This window comes from Xenopus tropicalis, chromosome 10 (genome assembly GCF_000004195.4).
Source record: "Xenopus tropicalis strain Nigerian chromosome 10, UCB_Xtro_10.0, whole genome shotgun sequence".
NCBI lineage: Eukaryota > Metazoa > Chordata > Amphibia > Anura > Pipidae > Xenopus > Xenopus tropicalis.
In genome coordinates this window covers 25,051,341-25,072,983 of record NC_030686.2, presented here as the reverse complement: position 1 = coordinate 25,072,983, position 21,643 = coordinate 25,051,341, and the positions used below count along the sequence as shown (strand labels likewise).

Sequence of the window (21,643 nt, the reverse complement as noted above, 5' to 3'; positions counted from 1 at the left end):
AATAAAAGAAACCATAAAGTATGTTCAGCACAAGCCCTATGTTGAAAATGGTTGTATGCTGTCCCTTTAACGGCAGCAGCTTTAGACGCTACTGAACATGTTCGTGGGCTTCTATCACTTTAAAATTGTTTTTCCCACTGGAGTTGTGGACTAACAGAATCGAAACTCCAATTGATGGATATAATAGTGTTTTGTCGAGAAAACCCATTGGAAGGGAGCTCACCTGTGCATAATAAGCAAGTGTCCCAGCTCGCGCATTATAGACATTCATATCACATACGTTTGGGGGATGCATGGATTGGGGGAACTCACTCATTATGCTCATGTGTGAATCTCAACATGACTGCCTGCACCATGTGAGGCACAGCCCTTGCGATCAAGTTGCATTCCTTGATTCCCAGCAATGCAGTAAGTACACACCCTTAGCAAAGTACGAGCTGCACATGGTTGCCCTTGTAGACAACACAGCTCCTTTTAAGCTCCATCCCTCTGCAAGTGTTTGAGTCAAGGCCACTGCTACCAGTGTTCTAGTCTACCCCTTGTCTCATTTGTTGTTTGTTGCCCAAACTGGCCAGCAACATAGTGGGCAAATCAGACTGATCCAATTGTTTAATCCTAGACCAATGATTGGATCATAAGCACATAAGCTCCGTTGGGAGAGAACCGCATCAATGTATCGGTGTGCAAGACCAATATGCCAATAAACTGGAGGCTACCTTTATCAGGCTTTGTACGGCCAGCTTTAGATTCCCTGCCACTTACACTATGAACTGCTGCTAGAGAACTTTTTTCTTCTACTCTAACTGACTCTGGCTTTATGACATCTTCTACAGACTTAAGCCTGCCATACACTGATAGATCTGATTGTATGGTGAGGTTGAACATGCTTACTAAATGAGCCCTATGGTGTATACAGTACTGTGCCTGCGGATGAGCCTGCAAAGCATGAGAGTGAATTAATACAGAGGCACAGTTTTCTGGACACAGTGCTTCCACAAGGTGTTCATAGGCACTGCCCATTGGGCAGGCATTATAACCCAAAGTGTGCTGGTTCAGATCAGATTCTGTGAAGTTAGCGACTACAACATCAGCATCCTCTGATGGCAGCTTACAGGTAGGGGGGCTAAAGAAACTTAGTGTGCCCTAATACCCCTTTTATAATATATTTAGTATAAACAATACTTATTGTATTTACAGACTCCTGCATGTATGTGCATTACATTTTTGGGGATACAGGAATGGAAAGGGTGAATCAGATCAAGAATGTTTGATTAAAATAAGGAAACACAGCTTGCAGTTTAACAAATATGCGCTCAGCATTTATTTCTGTGCCGACTTCCCAGAGAGCCAAGCTGCAAGTTCCCTTTATCTCATTGCTTCCTGCCCAGCTAATGGGGGCAGGCAAGAAAAACGACACTGTGAGCAGATCAAATGTTAGTCTTCAGTGAGACACAAGATCGTCCCAATTCGTAGATTGTACAGTATTGATTAAAAGGCCCAATTTCACTTAGCAAGGCAAAAATTGCTTGAAAATGTAACATAAAAATGTGAGCATCGCCTTGATCGGTGGCACTGCTCCTCAAGTGATCAATGGAGCCTGAAAGTGCGGTCGCAGTATCACAGTTCCAATCTGCTCGAGATTAAAGCTCTATATTGCAGTACATTCCATGTTTTATTTCTGAAACAGTTTAAACTTTATATATACAGAATTATCCAGAATGCTAGGGACCTGGGGTTTTCCGGATAAGTGTCTTTCTGATATTTGGATTTCAATACCTTCAGTCTGCTAAAAAAAACATTTTAACATTAAATAAACCCAACAGTGGCACCAATAGAATTCACACAGCCTAATTACTATCAAGTACAAGGTATTATTATAGAGAAAAAATTGAATAATTAAAATTATTATAGGAAATTGCTTTCCCATAATTCTGACATTTCTGGATAACAGGTTTTTGGTTATGGATCCTATATATATTATTTGATGGAGATTCCCATTAACACAGTATAAGCAGGAGTCTTTTATTATCCAGTATATAGTACTTATCTCCATATATCACTTATTCCCCACATTTGTGATAAGGTTCAGCCCCCCACCAGCCCAATAAATAGTGACTGTCTGGCATATTACAGCAGCCTCTCTGGCATTTTCCAGAATCCACAGATTGCCAGATTTATGGTATGTAGACCCCTTAAAGGAACAGTTCAGTGTAAAAATGAAACTTGGTAAAATAGACAGACTGCACAAAATAAAAAATATTTTCAATATAGTTAGTTAGGCAAAAATGTCATCTATAAAGGCTGTAGTGGGCAGATGTCCAACATAATAACTAGAACACTACTTTCTGATTTTAGCTCTCTAGTCTTTTAGTTAGTCAGTGACTTTAACACTGAATGGTGTCCTACTACACAGGTGTGGTGTTGCTGTTGGGTGTCCCAAGTGGCACAGGTATTACATAGGTGCCACTGAAAAACCCATAAGGATGTGAGTGAAGATAAGTACTGAAATCTTCTGATTAGCCAAAACCTTTTGTCTTTCCACTGGACCCTACTTCATTAGTACATTACAAACTGCAACTAACACCCATGACTATATTTCCTTCTGTATTAAAAATGTACAATTAGTGCAACAAAAAACTTTTTTCACAGAATTTCCATTTCTGTTGCACGACCAGAATATACACAACCAAATATCTTTGCTAGTGACTTTTTTATCACCCAGGTAAAATCCAGCAGGTTTGTGGCGTTATTTATAAGGTGGCGTTCCAGGAACGGCGAACGATTCAGAACACGTTGTTCCAGTGCAGTAGTGCGAGCTTGATGGCCCTGCCTGTAGCTCTGCATAGAAACCTCTACATTGCACAATATGATGTTTCATACTAACAGCAAGTTCTTTTCTTGGCAGCCTCCAGCGTTCTTCCATAGTAAATACAGCTCACTGAGCTTTAACATAGTAAGCAACTACTGGGTTTAACCTCAAAACTTTTTTTCTTCAAAAAAAACAATGGATTTCCAAGCAACTATTTAATATGCATTCATTAAAGTGTTTTTAGGGGTTATAAGTTAGTTTTTTAACTTGTTTGAAAATGTAATTGCACTCAAAAGCAGTACAGGTATCGGATCCCTTATTCGGAAACCCATTATCCAGAAAGTTTCGAATTACAGAAAGGCCATCTCCCATAAACTCCATTAAAGCAAATAATTCTATTTTAAAAAATAATTTCCTTTTTCTCTGTAATAATAAAACAGTACCTTGTACTTGATCCCAACTAAGATATAATTACCCCTTATTGGGGGCAGAACAGTCCTATTGGGTTTATTTCATGGTTAAATGATTCCCTTTTCTCTGTAATAATAAAACAGTACCTGTACTTGATCCCAACTAAGATATAATTACCCCTTATTGGGGGCAGAACAGCCCTATTGGGTTTATTTAATGGTTAAATGATTCCCTTTTCTCTGTAATAATAAAACAGTACCTGTACTTGATCCCAACTAAGATATAATTACCCCTTATTGGGGGCAGAACAGCCCTATTGGGTTTATTTAATGGTTAAATGCAGTGATCCCCAACCAGTGGCTCATGAGCAACATGTTGCTCCCCAACCCCTTGGCTGTTGCTCCCAGTGGCCTCAAAGCAGGGGCTTATTTTTGAATTTTTGGTAAGGAGGCAAGTTTTGGTTGCATAAAAAAACAAGTATAATGCCAAACAGAGCCTTCTGTAGTCTGCCAGTCCCCATAGGCTGCTATTAAGTAGCCAATTATAGCTCTTATTGGCACCCCCAGGAACATATTTTTATGCTTGTGTTGCTCCCCAACACCTTTTCCAGTTCAGTGTGGCTCACGGGTATAAAAGGTTGGGGATCCCTGGTTAAATGATTCCCTTTTCTATGTAATAATAAAACAGTACCTGTACTTGATCCCAACTAAGATATAATTACCCCTTATTGGGGGCAGAACAGCCCTATTGGGTTTATTTAATGGTTAAATGATTCCCTTTTCTCTGTAATAATAAAACAGTACCTGTACTTGATCCCAACTAAGATATAATTAATCCTTATTGGGGGCAGATAAGTCCTATTGGGTTTATTTAATGGTTAAATGATTCCCTTTTCTCTGTAATAATAAAACAGTACCTTGTATTTGATCCCAACTAAGATATAATTAATCCTTATTGGAGGCAAAACAATCCTATTGGGTTTATTTAATGGTTAAATGATTCCCTTTTCTCTGTAATAATAAAACAGTACCTGTACTTGATCCCAACTAAGATATAATTACCCCTTATTGGGGCAGAACAGCCCTATTGGGTTTATTTAATGGTTAAATGATTCCCTTTTCTCTGTAATAATAAAACAGTACCTGTACTTGATCCCAACTAAGATATAATTACCCCTTATTGGGGCAGAACAGCCCTATTGGGTTTATTTAATGGTTACATGATTCCCTTTTCTCTGTAATAATAAAACAGTACCTGTACTTGATCCCAACTAAGATATAATGAATCCTTATTGGAGGCAAAACAATCCTATTGGGTTTATTCAATGTTTAAATGATTTTTAACAGAAATAAGTTATGTAGATCCAAATTACGGAAAGATCCCTTATCCGGAAACCCCCAGGTCCCGAGCATTCTGGATAACAGGTCCCATACCTGTATTTTTTTTATTCCTTTCTGCTCCCTGGACAGGAGTCAGGTCTCCCCCAGGTCTGTTATTCAGCTTCTGTAATTTCAGGAGTCAGAACCATCAGTGCAGAGAATAAAGACAGACAAGTGCAGCTCTTGATAGCAATTATATTTACAAATTAATTTAAAACTATTACATTTATTTATAATGTATGTTGGAAAGTTTTCTTTACTTAAATTATTATCAAGAATTGGCACAAGAAGTCAGTCCCTGTCATGCACATATCCCATATATCCCACATATCCCATATATCCCATATATCCCACATATCCCATGCAGCCCCTTATAACCCAACCCATTACCTGTTGGTCAGCTTTGGCCAATACTGCCCAATACCAAATGGGCCCAGAAGCAAGCTCATTTCCAATCTACTGAACATTATGTAGAACTTTCAGTAGCCCGGACACTAGCCCTTGGCTGCCAGGAGTCTAAAGGAAAATGGCAGAACTGATCCAATGCTGTAAAGTTGCTGCTATGCCAGACACCTCAGTTTATCGTTCCCTACACACACACACACACGATTCCATTGTTTAATAAATAACAGTAAAGTCACAATTGAAAGCGCTAAAGTAGAATGCTGCTGGGAGCAGAATATATGTCATAACACTTATTGAACGATCCATTAAGCATAAGCAACATGCGCACCCAGGGAGCGGGCTGCATTAATAAGTAGCATGGAGGCGGGGCCGGCTCTCTCACAGTTAATTGGCTGCTTTGTTTCGCCACTCTGTTGTGGGCGGGGTGTGCTCCCCTCTTGAAGGGGGTGGGCTCGGACGAGGGCTGAGCTTCCGATGATGTTGGCGGTGGGCCGAGGACTAGGCGGAGCCCTGGGGCTGGTGACTGAGCCAGTAGGCGGGGCCTGGACGGTTCGGAAAAAGGCGAGCGCTTGGTGGTGCCAGATGAAGGGTCCTGTCCCCTCCGTCTCACCGCCGCGCTGCATGCTGGGAGCTGTACACACAGACTGACCCCCCTCAGCGCATTAATGGGGGCAAAGGATTACAAGCGGTGAGTGTTGGGTGGGTGAATCTCACTGAAGTGCTGGCAGTCTTTGTCTGCCTCTGCCCTGCTAATGCTCCATTCATTCAACGGGACAGAACATTTTCGGCTGGTACCCCGTTTGGGACTCATTTCCCCTTCTCTCTATCATGTCTGGGCGGTTCGGGTTACCCTGTTCTTTGCTTGGGGTCTTATTAGCTTCCTTACCCTGGGTGGGGTCTGTGTTTCTGTATGGGGTCCCTGTTTATTTTTTGTCTCTCCTGGGGTCTGTGTACCTACCCCTTACTGGGGTCTCTGTGCATTGGCTTCTCTGGGGTCTGTGTACCTACCCCTTACTGGGGTCTCTGTGCATTGGCTTCTCTGGGGTCTGTGTACCTACCCCTTACTGGGGTCTCTGTGCATTGGCTTCTCTGGGGTCTGTGTACCTACCCCTTACTGGGGTCTCTGTGCATTGGCTTCTCTGGGGTCTGTGTACCTACCCCTTACTGGGGTCTCTGTGCATTGACTTCTCTGGGGTCTGTGTACCTACCCCTTACTGGGGTCTCTGTGCATTGGCTTCTCTGGGGTCTGTGTACCTACCCCTTACTGGGGTCTCTGTGCATTGGCTTCTCTGGGGTCTCTGTTCATTCCCTTCTCTGGGGTCTCTGTTCATTGGCTTCTCTGGGGTCTCTGTTCATTCCCTTCTCTGGGGTCTCTGTGCATTGGCTTCTCTGGGGTCTCTGTGCATTGGCTTCTCTGGGGTCTCTGTTCATTCCCTTCTCTGGGGTCTCTGTTCATTCACGTCTCTGGGGTCTCTGTGCATTGGCTTCTCTAGGGTCTCTGTTCATTCACGTCTCTGGGGTCTCTGTGCATTGGCTTCTCTGGGGGTCTCTGTTCATTCACGTCTCTGGGGTCTCTGTTCATTCACGTCTCTGGGGTCTCTGTTCATTCACGTCTCTGGGGTCTCTGTGCATTGGCTTCTCTGGGGTCTCTGTTCATTCCCTTCTCTGGGGGTCTCTGTTCATTCCCTTCTCTGGGGGTCTCTGTTCATTACCTTCTCTGGGGGTCTCTGTTCATTCCCTTCTCTGGGGTCTCTGTTCATTCACGTCTCTGTACTTCCTCATTTCTGGGGTTTCTCCCTTTATGGGGTTTTTTTCTGCCTCTTTACCAGTGGTGTCTGTGTCTCCTCATCCATAGGGATTCTGTTCCTCACCTTCCCTGTTGTCTTTTCTTTTCCTTTAAGTCTTAGTCCCTTTTGTTCATTGGGAGCTGTGTGACTCTGGGGTCTTTGCACCCCCCATGCATAGGGTGTCAAGGTTCATCTTTGCCTATAGGAGCCTCGGTGAAACCCATCTGAGCCTGCACGGGTGCCCTTCTGCATTTCCTTCTTGTCTTCTCATTATTGTCTGTCATCATTATCCTCTCCTGCATGGGTACCACTGCGCTCTTTATAAATCCATGGCCTTACTGTTCCCTTGGATGGCATCTCACTAGCTTTGCTTTTTCCCCCCATTGTGCCATCTCACAGCCTCCCTCTGCCCTGCATGCATGGGATCTTGCAACCCTGCTCTTCTTGCCCTGCATGGCGACTTGCAACTTTGCACTGTCCTATTGGGTCTCTTCACAGCTTAGTGTCCTGCTTATCTCCTTCTTCCCCTTTATGGTGACTTGCAGGCTCGCTCTTTCCCTGCTTCCTGCAGCCTCAGTTTTCACATAGTTTCACTCTTTCCCTGCATGTCCTTTTGCAACCTCCCTCACTCCCTGAGGAATGGATCACAGTTTCACTATCCTTCCCCTATATGGTGTCTGAGAACTGTTGCTGTTGCCTTTGGGGATACCTTGCGTGTTGAAGCACTTCCATGCAGGGCATCTTGCAGGCCTTTTACATTTTAAAAGTTTGTATTATTTGTTAAAAGGTTACTGTAAACTTAAAAGTGAAGTAAACCCAAAAAACTTAACCTAATGCAAAGAATGTAATTCTAACATACATTCACTACACATTTTCAGTATTTTTTAAAGTTATTTGTGAATGTAATTTTTATTGTTTGTCTGTCCCTTTCTATCCTCTGCCCTTGTGGTTCTGACTTTAGAAACAATGTAGCAAGGTAGCAGACATGTGAAGAAATATGTAAGGTTTATTATTGCTACAAGAGAGAAATACCAATGCAAAACAGGGCAGAAAAACACTGTTTTCCATTTCTTACACTTACAGACAAAAAGGGGCAGAAACACTGCTTTCAATTTCATACACATACATTTACAAACAAAGCATTTAATATTTTTAATTAATTCATATTCAAAGCTTTGTAGAATTTGGGAGTTTCCATTCTCTTTAATTGTATTATTCCTTTATAATTTACAGTAGCTTATTCACGCAAGGACTGCCTCACAGTGAGTTCTTGCTTTGAAATGTCGACATGTTTTGTCTAATTGATTGACTGTCACACTGAGGGCCACTGCTTATTTCTAAAAGGTGTCTGTATTTGTGGTCATGGTGGTTATTCATGAATGGTGTCAATATACATTTGTCTTTGTGTAGCACCAAACAGAGGGAAATAGTAGAAGAATGAGCTTTACTCTTGGTGGAATGGGATTTGTTGTTATTGGAAAGCTGATGTATTGGCACATTGTACCTCTGTGCATACTGAGTGCATATTATACAGACACAACTGCAAGGGTCTTGTTCAGTAGACCTGTGCCCAACCTAGACCCCCATACCCAGGTAGTGCCAAATTCTCTTGACTGTCTGAACCAGCCAGAATCTAAATTTCAACTTTCCAGCCCACCTCCCTGCTGCACTCAGTGTGACCCAGAAACTGACACTAAAAAGTGATGTCACATCAGGGCTGATCCCTGGAACATAATTAAAAATTTCACAATTTTTTGAGTCCCCAAAACTAAACAGTCCACATCCGTTCCAACCCCCCGCCCCTTGCTGTGAACCCATGGACTACCTGCATTTACGACCAAATCCTGACCTCTTTGTCTTTATTCTGTGGGCACCCGATTCCATGCAAAGCTTTCTCTATTTGCTACTATTTTTATTGTTATGAAAGGCAAACCAAAGAAAGTAAATTTCCCCTGGCTTAAAGTGCAGGGTTTACTGTAACTGTAACTAGATGACATGTGCCTTGGGACTACTGTACAAACCCTCAGGTACACACACACCAGCACAAGATTTTTTATATACATTGTAAACATAAATAATTGTGTGATACAAAGGAAGTGAGCAATGAAAGCGATTGAGCAACACTCGCACTCAGGGCACTCCGTGTTCTGCTCACATTGGTAGAAGAGGGAGTTATGTATTTTGGGGGAAGTATGACAAAAGGCTGATGTACAGTATGTATATGGCACAAGAACATTGGAATCATGTTAAATGAGGGCTTCAGCTGTCCAGTTGTGAACTTCTAAACCTTTTACGGTCTATTGCTATTTAAAAGAAAGCAGAGAATATGCCTGGAGGATTATTACAAATTAATGAAAAAAGAGACTTCTTTACAAAAAAGATGGAATATTCAGGGCACCCTGTGAAACCAATTAGGGGCATTCAGTTTCAAAATCAGGTAATTTATAACTGTGTTAGTAAACAGTTTAATGTATAGCTCTTTATTCCCAAGACTAAAACCCATTCTGCACCGAAACAAAGCAAATACGTGTACTTATATATGAGTGTGAGCAGTCTCAGTTTATTGAACAAGAACAGCCATGCACAAGAGATGGGATGCACAAGGTCCCTGGTCAGAGTTTGTGTTACCAGAGGTGGCATGAATCACAGCTCCTTAATGTCACTAAATTGTCAGTATACAATCCACACTAACAAGCATTTATTCTAACTAAGCTGGTGTGGGCAGAGAGTGGATTCTATCCAGAGGATATAATTGACTGTTATTATTCTGCAAACTATTTTATACTTATTTTATAGAAATGCTTAAAAAATGAAAACTCCTACATTCATTTTACTATGGGTTTCCTGGAGCCAGTTAATTTATTTTAATTTCTTCTTGCCTTTACTCCCACTGGGTTTGCTACAGTCGGACTGATGCAGAGGTCTTCAAACGTTTCTGGATCCCAGCATTTCGTTGGGCTTCTGTTAGTAATCACAGATGTAGCTCCAGTAGTTATCAGTAGCATGTAGTTCAGTCCAAATATTCCATCATTCAGGCTGGACCCCCTGTCCACCCTGAGCTCTCCCATAGTTTGAGAACCTCTCTTTCAGTAAGAAAAATTATTTTGGGGTTTATTTCCCCTTTCAGAGTGACTATATCTACTTGGTATGACAATTACCTGTGTAGTTTCCTTTCTGTTTTTACCATGAAGGAAAAAAAATCAAGTAACACTGTATAAAATGTGACTTTTTAGAATGAACTTTTGTTTCCATCAGTATAAAACAGCTTTGAAACCTTCCTATTCAGCATCAGGGATCAGTATTCATTGGTATCCAGCCAATCAGCAGTGGGTCAAATCGATGGCTACTGTATGAGTGACTATACACAATTGCTGTATGAAGTATTCATTTGGGCTCAAGTGTATGACAGCATACTCGTTTTCAGTTTGATGGTTTGCGATGACCTTTAAGCTTAGCTTCCTAACAGATGCCCAGACATACTGAGCATGTGAAGTGTCCATAACACTCGTAGAAAAATCCAAGCGTCTAATGCAGTTGCACCCAATGCGTTAAATAAGCACACTTTTTATTGCTTTTTAATAAACATCATATGCAATTAAGCTAAATATTTTCTAACACTGGATTGTGTCATTTATGGCAAAGTAACATTGCACAAAATACCCAATATTTTTAGGCACAAGTGTGCAGTGGCAAACCTAGAGCTACTACCGCCTTCAGAGGTGACGGCTTCCCTGAGTCGATAGGCACACTGTGCTCAATTTGAAGCAAGAAGCAGGACAGAGAAAGCAGCCCCAAGTGCGAGGATTGCCTTTTGGCGCAAGAACCTTTTAATGAAAGAGATTTTTTTTGGCCAACATCTTATGTAAAAAAGTGGGTATGGGTAATTTAACTTGCCCACAACTATACTAGCAGTAGACCGCTTATGTGTGGCTTGTTATCAGACAGTAGTAAAGTTGTTTCATTTATACTACTAACCGTGTGTTAAAAGCTTTTATTATTACTCCCAGTTCCAATATTTCAAGTTAGAATTTCCCCTTATTTTATCACTTTAAATAGTTTTTTAGGGCTCATACTTATTTTTTTAATGTATTTACAAACGTACGCTAAGTGCAAAAAAAACTGCATCATACGTTTTAAACCCACCTAAGTGCATTCTTGTCATTTCCAAAGCAGTCCTGTATTCTACTGAATTATGAACACACGTCAATCGCAAGAAAACACAGCATGATGCATCTAAAAAACGCAATAAAACGCAAATGCAGGAAAACACAACTCTGAACACTCATGAATACAACCAGGCAGAATATAATGGAATCAATTAGTGAATGCATTTAAGTGCACTCAAACGAGTGTTGAACGCATGAAATACATGCTCACATGATTATGAGCCCTTAGAAGCACACATTTCCAATGGCTGGAATAACATTTAGCACTTATTTTAATAATGCACATTTAATCCTATCATCCACCTTATTTTTCATAACTTCCCTACAATTTACTAAAATGGGGTGTTAATTTGTGTGTTGCAATTCGGTGGTGAATCAGCATTGTGTATTTGTCTGTGCATGTAGAAAAATAGATACAAGGTTTTTCCCTTTGTATTTAGCTAAATAACATATTAAGAGTCATTTTTATAAATTACATTTAGCTTCTGTAGGTCAGACTGAAACACAAGCAGAATTTGCAGGCTTTTTTTATTTTCCCATAATCATTTTTTATTCCTCCCCAAAGACTTAGGGCTCTGGTACATGGGGAGATTAGTCGCCCACGGCGATTTTGCGCAAATCGCCGAAAAAGACTCGCGAGGCTTTTTCGGCGATTTCCCGAAATCGCCCCGCCGCGTCTGCCATCCCACCGGCGACTTACATGTTCGCCGGTGGGATGGCAGAGGGAAGGCAACTCGGGGAGATTAGTCGCCCGCGAGCAGGGAGTTTTGCCGCGGGCGACTAATCTCCCCGTGTACCAGAGCCCTTACTGTCGGTTTAATAAATCTCTTCTAAAGCTGGCCATATACGTACCGATAATAGAAATTAGGTACAGTTTTCAGTACCTTTATCGTGGGGCTAACGATTTAGACCAATATTCATGTACTCTGGATTTTGGTCAGTTCACAGATCAACTCATTTCCAGAGAAAGATCTGTAGCTCCACTTCACTTTCTTCTGTTACAATTGATTATGGTGTTGGACTGAATGAGACAATACTACTTGTATGGTATCAGTTGGTTTTGGTCCATGTGCTGATTGATCAAATACTGTGTAGGATCACACCTGTGGGGCTAATAGGAATGTTCTGATTAGGGCCCTGTCCTGGGCCTGCCCAAAGGAAGGCGAAAAAGACAAGGCTAAGCTGTAGCTCGTAGCGTTGTGTTCTAAAGCAAAGTGTAGTTTCCCCGATGGCACAAATGCTTAAGTGAGCGCTAAGGGGTGTGCTCTTGCACCCTAGGTTTAAATACATCAATGTGTTTAAATAATCCCGACTTATAAATTGACTATATTTTCCCAACACAGCATATATTGGACAGTCCCTGAGCTCACTTTGGGATCCCAATCTGACCACAACACTTGTAGGCAAATTTTAGGCTCATTTCAGTGGAATGTTCTGCTTTGCCCCAGTCCTGTCCATTTGGAGCAGAATTTGAAGATTCACTGTGGGTGAGCATATTATAAATCTGGCTTCCATATGAAACGGTGCACATGTGTTTAACTTTAAGAGAGAGCAAATATTTCTAGACTGGAAGTACCACAGCACTTGAGGATCAGATCAGCATTTCTCTGTGTGTCTGAACTATATTTCCAGATGCCTTTTAACTTCTCAGTAAACTCCAGTAACCTTTGGCACAGTTGGAACACCAAAGCCTAATGCAGGATTTTGCTTGTAAAAGGATTTAAAAGACGTCATACCAATTTCTTTATTTCCTCGTTATGCAACTGTAACCGTTTGCTGGGTTATTTCAGTATTCCAGAAGGGGCATTGATTTTAATATGCATTGTAATGGAGGGATTTGTTGTGTCAAAATGTTAAAATATTATTTCAATTAACAAAAAATCCTTATTTGATTTAAAAAAAAAAAAAAAAAAAAAAAGACAAATCTAACATCCTTTCTATTGCCCTTGTAGGCTGGTCACATACACTATATTTGGGCAGGGGGTTATTGGCATACAGATGATTTTATGCTATGCTTGCTGTTGTTTTTTTGCAACCCAAATTTCCTGAACCATACTGCCTTCTGTTACAGTTACCTGAATGTATCTATTCAAGTGTTTGTCAGACAATTATCACCCTTTGTGCAATTTCCATACACTTGTATCCCTACTAGATATAACCAGAACAATGCTGGTAGATTTAAGGTGGCCACTGGCTATTCCTGAGTCAGTTTTCTTTCCTTATGACAGATGTCCTGTTGAAGTGGTGCATTTTAATAAGAGTTCCTTTGGGATGTACTGGCAGATCAATATATGTGCTACTCATTGATGCATCTCTGACCCTTCATCAATACCAGGGACTGAGGCACTCACCCCAGGAGTCCTAGTAAAGAAGAAATCTTTACACTCAAATGTGCTCAGTAGGGTTCCCTCAGGTTGATTTGCACTTTAAGGAGAATTCTGTAATTTCTCCTGAGCAAACTTGACAAAACCCTTTCGCCATAAATTGAGACTTTGTTGAAATAAATTTAAACCCTGAATCCACAAGTTTTTTTACTTACTCTTGTCACTCTTTTATCATTGCTTAAATATATACTATAGTTTTTACTCACATCAAATATGAACTGGGGAATGAATAAAGCTACACAAATGCACGCAAAAATCCTTGCAGCTTCGGGCAGCTGTTAGATTTCCATGTAATATCCGGGGGCATTCCTCAACTCTATTAGAGCACTTTTACCTTGGGGCTTTAACTTATATCTCAATAAGATGGAAAGGCATTTAGAGAATAAAAAATTCCAGAGCAAATATGCCATGTCTGTATATATCCTTTTTTTAAACTATAGATAGCGCCAGCTTTGTAACCCTCACCCATCTTGACATTGTTTTTATAGACTTCTTAGAACAGATATGGTTGCCAGTACTTTCTCATGTGAAACCACTATGTAAACCAGTATGCCACAGTATGTCTGTGTTTAACAATAGCAAAAAGGAAATCCTGCTTGTATTTGTGAAAATGCACATTGCTGCCCAATGCAGTATTATGCTGTTCCGTAAAAGGGCTGCCGTATGCCTTGTACTTGATGATCAGTCAGATGTTTGCAGATGTTTCCTTTATTGGCTTTCTCCTGCATTTAACTTGTTTTAGAGGAGATACTGGTTGTTCGGTCCATTTAGTGCTTAATACAGGCAGTGAAATATGGGTGTATAGCTTCCTCCCTGTCCAGAGTGAGCGTGCTTGCGGGTACATGGTGGGACACTGTGCATACTCATTAGTAAGTGATAGCGTTTGTCCTTCCTTCCTTATTTAGACTTTAAATAGACTGTTCAAAAGATGGCAAAATCATACCAACTCTGCATATTTACATTTATTTAACTTTTAGGCTCAGGGTACGCTTTGTGGGCTAGCATGTGCTTTGTGGGCACCCAATTCAAACATAGCAAAGCTATATAACATGATCTGAAACACTACTTAATCTGGCCATACCTTTAAAGATTCCAGATATGCTCACCATGAGGTGGACAATATGGGGATGATCTGATTGTTTGGCCCGAGATTATCTTTAACAGTACCTATGTCCTCTCAGTGGCTACGTGGAAATGGACCTTTAAACATTGTACTTGTTTATTGGTTTATCGGTAGGACAGCTTGATAAGCGGTTTGGAGCAGAATACGTCTGGTTAGGATCTATCTGTTTGATAATGTTGTTGCAAAAGTCTTGAGCAGAATGCTAAACGTAATAAAAAGGCAAGCTGGTAATTGACTCTTAGTGGGGTTATTACGTAGAACAGACTTTAAGTTCAGTATAGTGTCGGTCAGTGTCTGCTAAAGCTTTTGTAGAATAGGGCATTGGTTCACTAGATTAAAGTATCATTTAGCCTCATTACAGATCCTTGGTAGGACTGTGAGTAACTATTGTACAGTGTTGTGGAATAATTTGTGAGATGATTTTTAGTTATAATGTTCAGAGCTATATGTTTATTGTAATTGTTTGCGTAAATCAGCCCTACAAGTAAGAAATAATAACCAAAAAGCCTTTTGAATGATTCATTGGGTGGGGGGGGGTCATTTATCAACACTGGGCAAAATATTTGCCTGTGGTCAGTTACCCATAGCAACCAATCAAATTGTGGCATTCATTGTTCTGCATGCAGCTGACTAAAAAATTCAATCACTAATTGGTTGCTACGGGTTACTGCCCATGGGCAAATTTTTTGCCCAGTGTTGATAAACGAGCCCTAATGTGTTGCCTCAGATGAAACTGAATTGGAAGTATCACGGGAATGCAAATGCTAAGCTTAGTTTTTTTTTTTTTTAATATCTGATTTTTTGCCCAGGTCTCTATTGACACAGAGAACCATCTATTTATTGTGCTGTTTTCCTCAGGCCACAACCCCCCCCCCCCCTTTCTTTACCTCTCCTAAACATCAGATCTGGGCAGAGGGTCAGGGACACTAGTATAGAGAATAAGAGCAATGTTGCACTCTGCTACAGATAAAGGGCAAGGCCACCAGTTAAAAAATAAATTCTGCTCTTTAGTTATATTAGCAATATTAGTAGAGGTGCGTATCTGCCATCCCTTGTACCATCTGAGACCTTTCAATCCTGGAAGTTCTGGATGGGGGGGTGAAGTGGGTGATGCTGGGCGAGCTGGTAATAATTGGGGGTGTGTCCATAACATCAGGGGCAGGACTATGACACAGCAGCCTGCGATTGGTTGAATTGCATGTCAGTCAAGGGAAAAGTCCTGTCCAAATGTCATACTTTTGAAATCTGGCCAAGCAGTTTTGAACAGGACAGTCCATGTAAGGTTCAGAACCAGACAGCTGGAAACCCTAGTGCCCTTCTATCACAGCTCCAAACACAGACAGAGATACACACTGTCATCTGCATTCATACATCTTGCCCTCATACTCTTCCCATAGTTACAGAGACATCCTGCCCATCCTGCCATTTACTTCCACATATACACCTGCATGGAAAACTATACAAATACTGAGCTGTTTATTCTGTGAGGTACACAGACAGGGACTCCGTAAATAATCTTAGCACGACCGATAATTCCGTTTGCTGGACACTGTTTTATTTACAGTAACTGGATATATAAGTCAAGTAATAATGGAAAATAGGAGAGTCTAAATATATCCTAAATCCTAAATATATACTTTTTTCACTTTGAAAGACCAGTAAGCTATTTAATGCTTGTTTTTCATGTACATATATTCATATACGCATTCTTCACCCCCAGTCAAACCTAGTAACATGGCACATCCTATTTTCTATAGTAAATGTCAATAAACAGTGTTTTATGCAAGTATTCTTTTACACTTTGCTCTTACTATAAAAGCTTACTATACTGTAAGAGCTACAATTTAAAGTTTTGCAAAATGGTCAGGTTTGGCAGATATTGAGCTAGACCTTCTCTCTCAGGCTATTGGTGAGCAGTAAGAATATAGACTAACTATTACTAGCCCATAAACAGCACAGCTTCTCAATAACACTTGAGGTTAAAAAGCAACCCTTGCAGCTGCCAGACAGGTCTGTACCATCATAGCATAGGGTAAAGGTGGCCACTTCAGCTGCCAATATCCGTCCTTTAGACCGTTTCGGCAGCTTATCTGCCGACATCTGGCATGAAATTGGCAGATCTTGATTGGGCAGGTTTGATTTTTCTGCTTTACCTGTAGATAGGCATATCGGGAGAAGATCCGCTCGCTTGGCGACCTCACCAAACTAGCAAATCTTAAGGTGGCCATACACGCACCGATATTATCGTACGAAACCTCGTTTCGTACGATAATCGGTGCGTGTATGGTATGTCAGCGAGCCGACCGATGTCGCAGGAAGCTGCTGAAATCGGTCGGCTCGGCGATCGGCCAGGTTAGAAAATTTTGATCGGGCGCCATAGAAGGCGCCTGACCAAAATTCTCCCTTCAGAGCTGAATTGGCAGAAGGAGGTAGAAATCCTATTGTTTCTACCTCCTTACCTGACGATTCAGCCCTGAATGGTGTGTGGCGGATCTGACGATGTTTCGTGCGACCGATGGTCGTACGAAACATCGTCGGATCGCCACGTGTATGGCCAGCTTTACAGTGTATGGCCACCTTTAGTTTGATTACTTAGATTTAGACTTGCAATTGTTTGGCGACTACTAATCCTGTATAAAAGAATGTTAGGAATTTATGATAATTAAACAGAGAATTCTACACTGTAAGGAAATTAAAGCAATCATACTAATCTTAGATCAGGTTATTAAATCCTGTATAATCTGTCTTGTTTTTTTCCTATGCGCAGAGACGTCCTTTAAAAATGCCTTAATAACAAGTTAGCCTACATGAAGAGTTATCTGGGAGACCCAAAACAGCGAGGGCTTTGTACATTGTACGGCATACAGCAGAATACTTTTAAGGGAGTAGCTTTCCCACCAAAAGACAAAACTTTTAGTTTGTGAGACTTAATGCAAATAGAGGCACGTCCTTGGCGAATTTCAGCTGCGTGAATAAGCAGTAAAAGAATTATTTGTGGAACTAAAAGAATCTTTGTATCCTATGCCAACTAGGAAAAATAGGTATCCTTCTCCTTTACTGATTAATACTATTGAAAAGGGAAAGTCCACAAAAGATTAAGGTAAAAGAAACTTTTTCTGCCAGCGTTTCTTTTGGTATAGGAATTTCTTGTGAAATTTCCAAATAGGCCTTTTGAGTTGGTGCTGCTATTATGCCAGCAGAAGAATAGTCAGATTAATAACTACGTGTATATACCTCCTGCATATTTTGTGGACCAAATTCCTCAGCTGAGGGACAGAGGGTATTCTGAACTCGTCTTTATTTAGGAGCAAACATTGGACACGTTGATAGGTGTCCCAGTTCCCATAGATGTACCCTGACATGCTGGTGCCTCATTGGCTGGGGCAATTAGAGAATAGCAAAGGTAAAAATGCTGCAGCCAAGGAAAGCAAAACATTGGAAAGTGAAATGAATTGTAATTAAAAGTCAGAATTCATTTTCAACATGTGAGAATGCATGTTAAATGCAAGTAAGCTAAGCATGTATTAACAATATATATCACAAAAATCAAAAAATGCCAATTTTCAACTTGCTCAGATTCGGGTTTTGAATACATTCTTACACTTCTATGCAAAATATGATGGCCAAGGATGCTGAAAATGTTACTACTCTAGGACATATAATTTAAAAATGAATAGTTGTTGCTCTGAAACTTCTCCCCCTTCCAGCTTGTAGCTTCATGGCACTTGTATTGGCACAAGAGTTCATGGCCTGCCTATTGTACTTGAGGCAGAAGTGCATATGACAAAGAAGGCCTTGAAATAAAAAACATTCAGGTGTATATTTGTAGAAACAGTTGCTGTTTTTCCACAGCATTAATATTCCATCATGGAATTTTCCACCAGGGTTGCCTTGCACGTGGATGTAAATCCATTTTGCCATCGTCTCTAATGACAGCTCTTATGCAGAACAGACTTGACCTAATATTTGCATTGAAATGGTCACAGGGAAATTTAGCTAACTGAGCTTTTGTACTTTAAACCCACCCACATTATATCTTTCAATGCCATGTTTAAGAGCAAACACCCAAGAATATAAACAGGCAGCCCCGCAGATTGTGCAAACTACAACCAGTTGTCTACAGTTGTTGGGTTCCTGGGTGATATCATTCAGGTAGATATAAAGAGCCACAGCTTGGCCATGTATTCTGCAGAATACATGTAGAAGAAACAAAGTTGGCGGAACACTGCTATGTCTTGGGAATTGACTTTGGACTAATGGGGACGTCCTCGGAGTATACAGTTTAACTCTATTGTTATTTTTTTTGACAGGTTCATGAACCATAGAGCCCCAGCTAACTGCCGATACAAGCCAACATGGTATGAACATGCAGCCAATTGCTACACACACGCAGTAAGTAACATACTGACATTGCAGCCTTTTCCTCCTGTTACTGTACTTTGTATAACCTTTCAAAAAATAAATACGGCAGTTCTGGTGCAGAGGTTGCAGGCAGTTGGCCAAACCAGAACAGAGAATACAAGCTTTGTTTTTTGATACTTCACAATTATTCTAGCCTGTTTTTCCAAAACAAAAAAGGCCTTAAATTCCATGGTGTGGATGTGGCTTTAAATATCAAGCGACTCTATTGTTGTGATTGTTGTTTGGCTTACAGTAATAGAGAGAATAATGTCTTTCTTATTTGTCAGTAAATACAGTATACTTGCTTTGATTGTGCCTTTTATATACACAATCTAACCAAAGCCAGGGGAAAGAAACGGGGAGTTAGACTATGGGAAACAAAGGCAGGTCAAGAACAGACTTACAGGATGCTTAGACAGGAACTCAAAGGGCTTGGCCACCACAATAGCTGAATTATCCAGTCCAAGGTAATGGAGAGGCAGGTTTAAAGGGTCCCCTTAGTTGGGCTATTGCCTGCAGCTGAATCATAATGGTTTAGCATGAGGCCTTCAGTATCTGTGGCCAGTAAACAGCAGGTCCCTGGTTCCTGACACTTAGCTGCGGATATAGCCTTTAACACCTAGTTTACAATTTACACTGGTTAGGCTTTCCATAAGATGTTTTTGTTGGTGGGATTTGCTTTTGTCTATACATAAGATTTTGGAATTCTAACTTATTCCATTTGGGTTGAGGAAAGGCCTGTTCCGGGGAGTTATGTTCACCCACTCCTATCTCAGGAAAGACCTTAATTTGTGCAAGGGGTTACCCCTATCAGCAGTATTTTCTTTGTTGTTTTCAGACAATAATATGCTTTGTTGTTATTGCCACTTCACAACATGAAGTATCACTTAAAGAGGATATTCCCGCCCCCCAAAAAAATATGCTAATTGTAAAGTGTCCTTGGAGAGTAGTGTCCAAAGTTGCCTTCTCCAAAACTGCGCATGCATCCACCAAACCTTCTATAGACTTTGAAGTTAATTAAAAGGGAAAGTTCTATTTAGGATAGGTAGACATGTAGATATTTTGAGGCAGTTTGCAGTTGGTCTCTTTGCTGTTCTACAGCTGCCCAGATTTCCTATGCCAGACACCCAGGAAGTAAATGTATTCCAACATTGCTTGTAGGATAGAGCCCAGCGTCATGAATAAAGAATGAGAATATTCTGGCAGAGGATGGGTTAAGCAGCCACTTTGATTTGTGCTAGAAAGTAAAATACATCTGCAGCCAGTGAGAAGCGTTAGGGGTTCAGCAATAGATATCACATTCCCCTGTGCTACTGCTAAAAGGTATTTTTTGGTGGATAAGGAATGTAAATAATTAAACAGAATTACACGCCTGGTTTCCCTCACTTCTTGTAAGCAGCGCTTGTTAAGGGGACAAGGAACTAATCAGAGATATTGGTATATTAAAGAAAATGGGGTTGTGTCTCAACCCTTTCTCCTTGTAGATTGTAAGCTCTTTTGGGCAGGGCTCTCTTCACCTCTTGTATCGGTTATTGATTGCCTTATATGTTACTCTGTATGTCCAGTGTATGAAACCCACTTATTGTACAGCGCTGCAGAATATGTTGGCACTTTATAAATTAATGTTAATAATAATAAAATGGGGTAAAAAGATTGTGCAAATATTTATTGACATAGGAGATTGACAGACAAAGGATATCAATGTATTTTTCTTCTCATAGCTTTGGATAATGCATGGCACATGTGCTACGCAATGGTGACAAATTTTTATTACCTACGTTATGTGTGTACGTAAATTGTTACACATACACTAAAACCTGCCCAAATTAGCTACAAGCATACAAAAGAGAGAGGGGTATTGATCAATGCAAGTTCCCTGGTCCCCTGTTCCATAAGAAATTTAATAATTATGCTAGTGCATGTTTTTTAAAAAAACAGGGGTTTTTAGTTACCAGATTATGATCATAAAATTGGTAATCCACCATACCACGTCCCCATATGGTGGTCCTTACTATTTACCTCTGGTCATATTTTTTAAAGCATTTCTTGGGGTCATATTTTTTAAAGCATTTCTTGGGATAAGTGTCCCCCAACCTGGGCATTGGTTTCAGTCACAGGGCTTAGTCCACCCCCATGCCTTTAGCTTTTATAGAGGGAGATTGCCCAGACCACAACATTGGTTCTATAGGCTTAATCCTTCCCAGCTTGCGGCTGGTAATGGAGAAGACTGCCCATTGACCAAGGCATAAGACCACCATTAAAGGGACGGGTGTGGGGGTGCTACAACCACATGGAAGTTTGGCCATTCTTCCTGCGGAGTAACTCTGCTGAAATACATAGACCGGGAAATGTGCATTGATCAATCTCCCTCTCTCTTGTGTATGCATAGAGCAAGGATCCCCAACCTTTCTTACTCATGAGCCACAGTCAAATGTAAAAAGACTTGGAGAGCAACACAAGCATCATAAAAGTTCACGGAGGTGCCAAATTAGGGCTAAGATTGGCTATTAGGCAGCCTCTATGCACACTATCAGCTTACAGGGGGCTTTATTTGGTAGTAAATCTTGTTTTTATTCCACCAAAACTCCAATTCAGGAACCCAAAGTCAGGAATTCAATAATAACTACCAGGTTTGGGGGCACTGAAAGCAACATCCAAGGGGTTGGTGAGCAACATGTTGCCCCCGAGCCACTGGTTGGGGATCACTGGCAGAGAGCATTTACTAATCTGCTGTTTGAAGTTGAATATTTGATTACTAGAGCTTCAACTAGAAATGAT

The 21,643-nt window shown here is 40.8% G+C and overlaps 1 protein-coding gene across 2 annotated transcripts in view; it reads left to right on the top strand.

Annotated features, from left to right (window-relative positions):
• Nucleotides 1–21,643, top strand: part of mmd (monocyte to macrophage differentiation-associated) — an 84,725-nt gene that overhangs the window by 44,768 nt on the left and 18,314 nt on the right. Inside the window, exons 1-2 of one of the 2 annotated variants that reach the window (XM_004918560.4) lie at nt 5,495–5,692; nt 18,775–18,856. In XM_004918560.4, the coding sequence (XP_004918617.1) occupies nt 5,670–5,692; nt 18,775–18,856 (105 nt within the window). In that variant the 5' untranslated portion in view covers nt 5,495–5,669. Of the gene's footprint in view, nt 1–5,494; nt 5,693–18,774; nt 18,857–21,643 lie in introns of those variants that run through there. The other variant, XM_002937811.5, reaches the window with a different exon arrangement.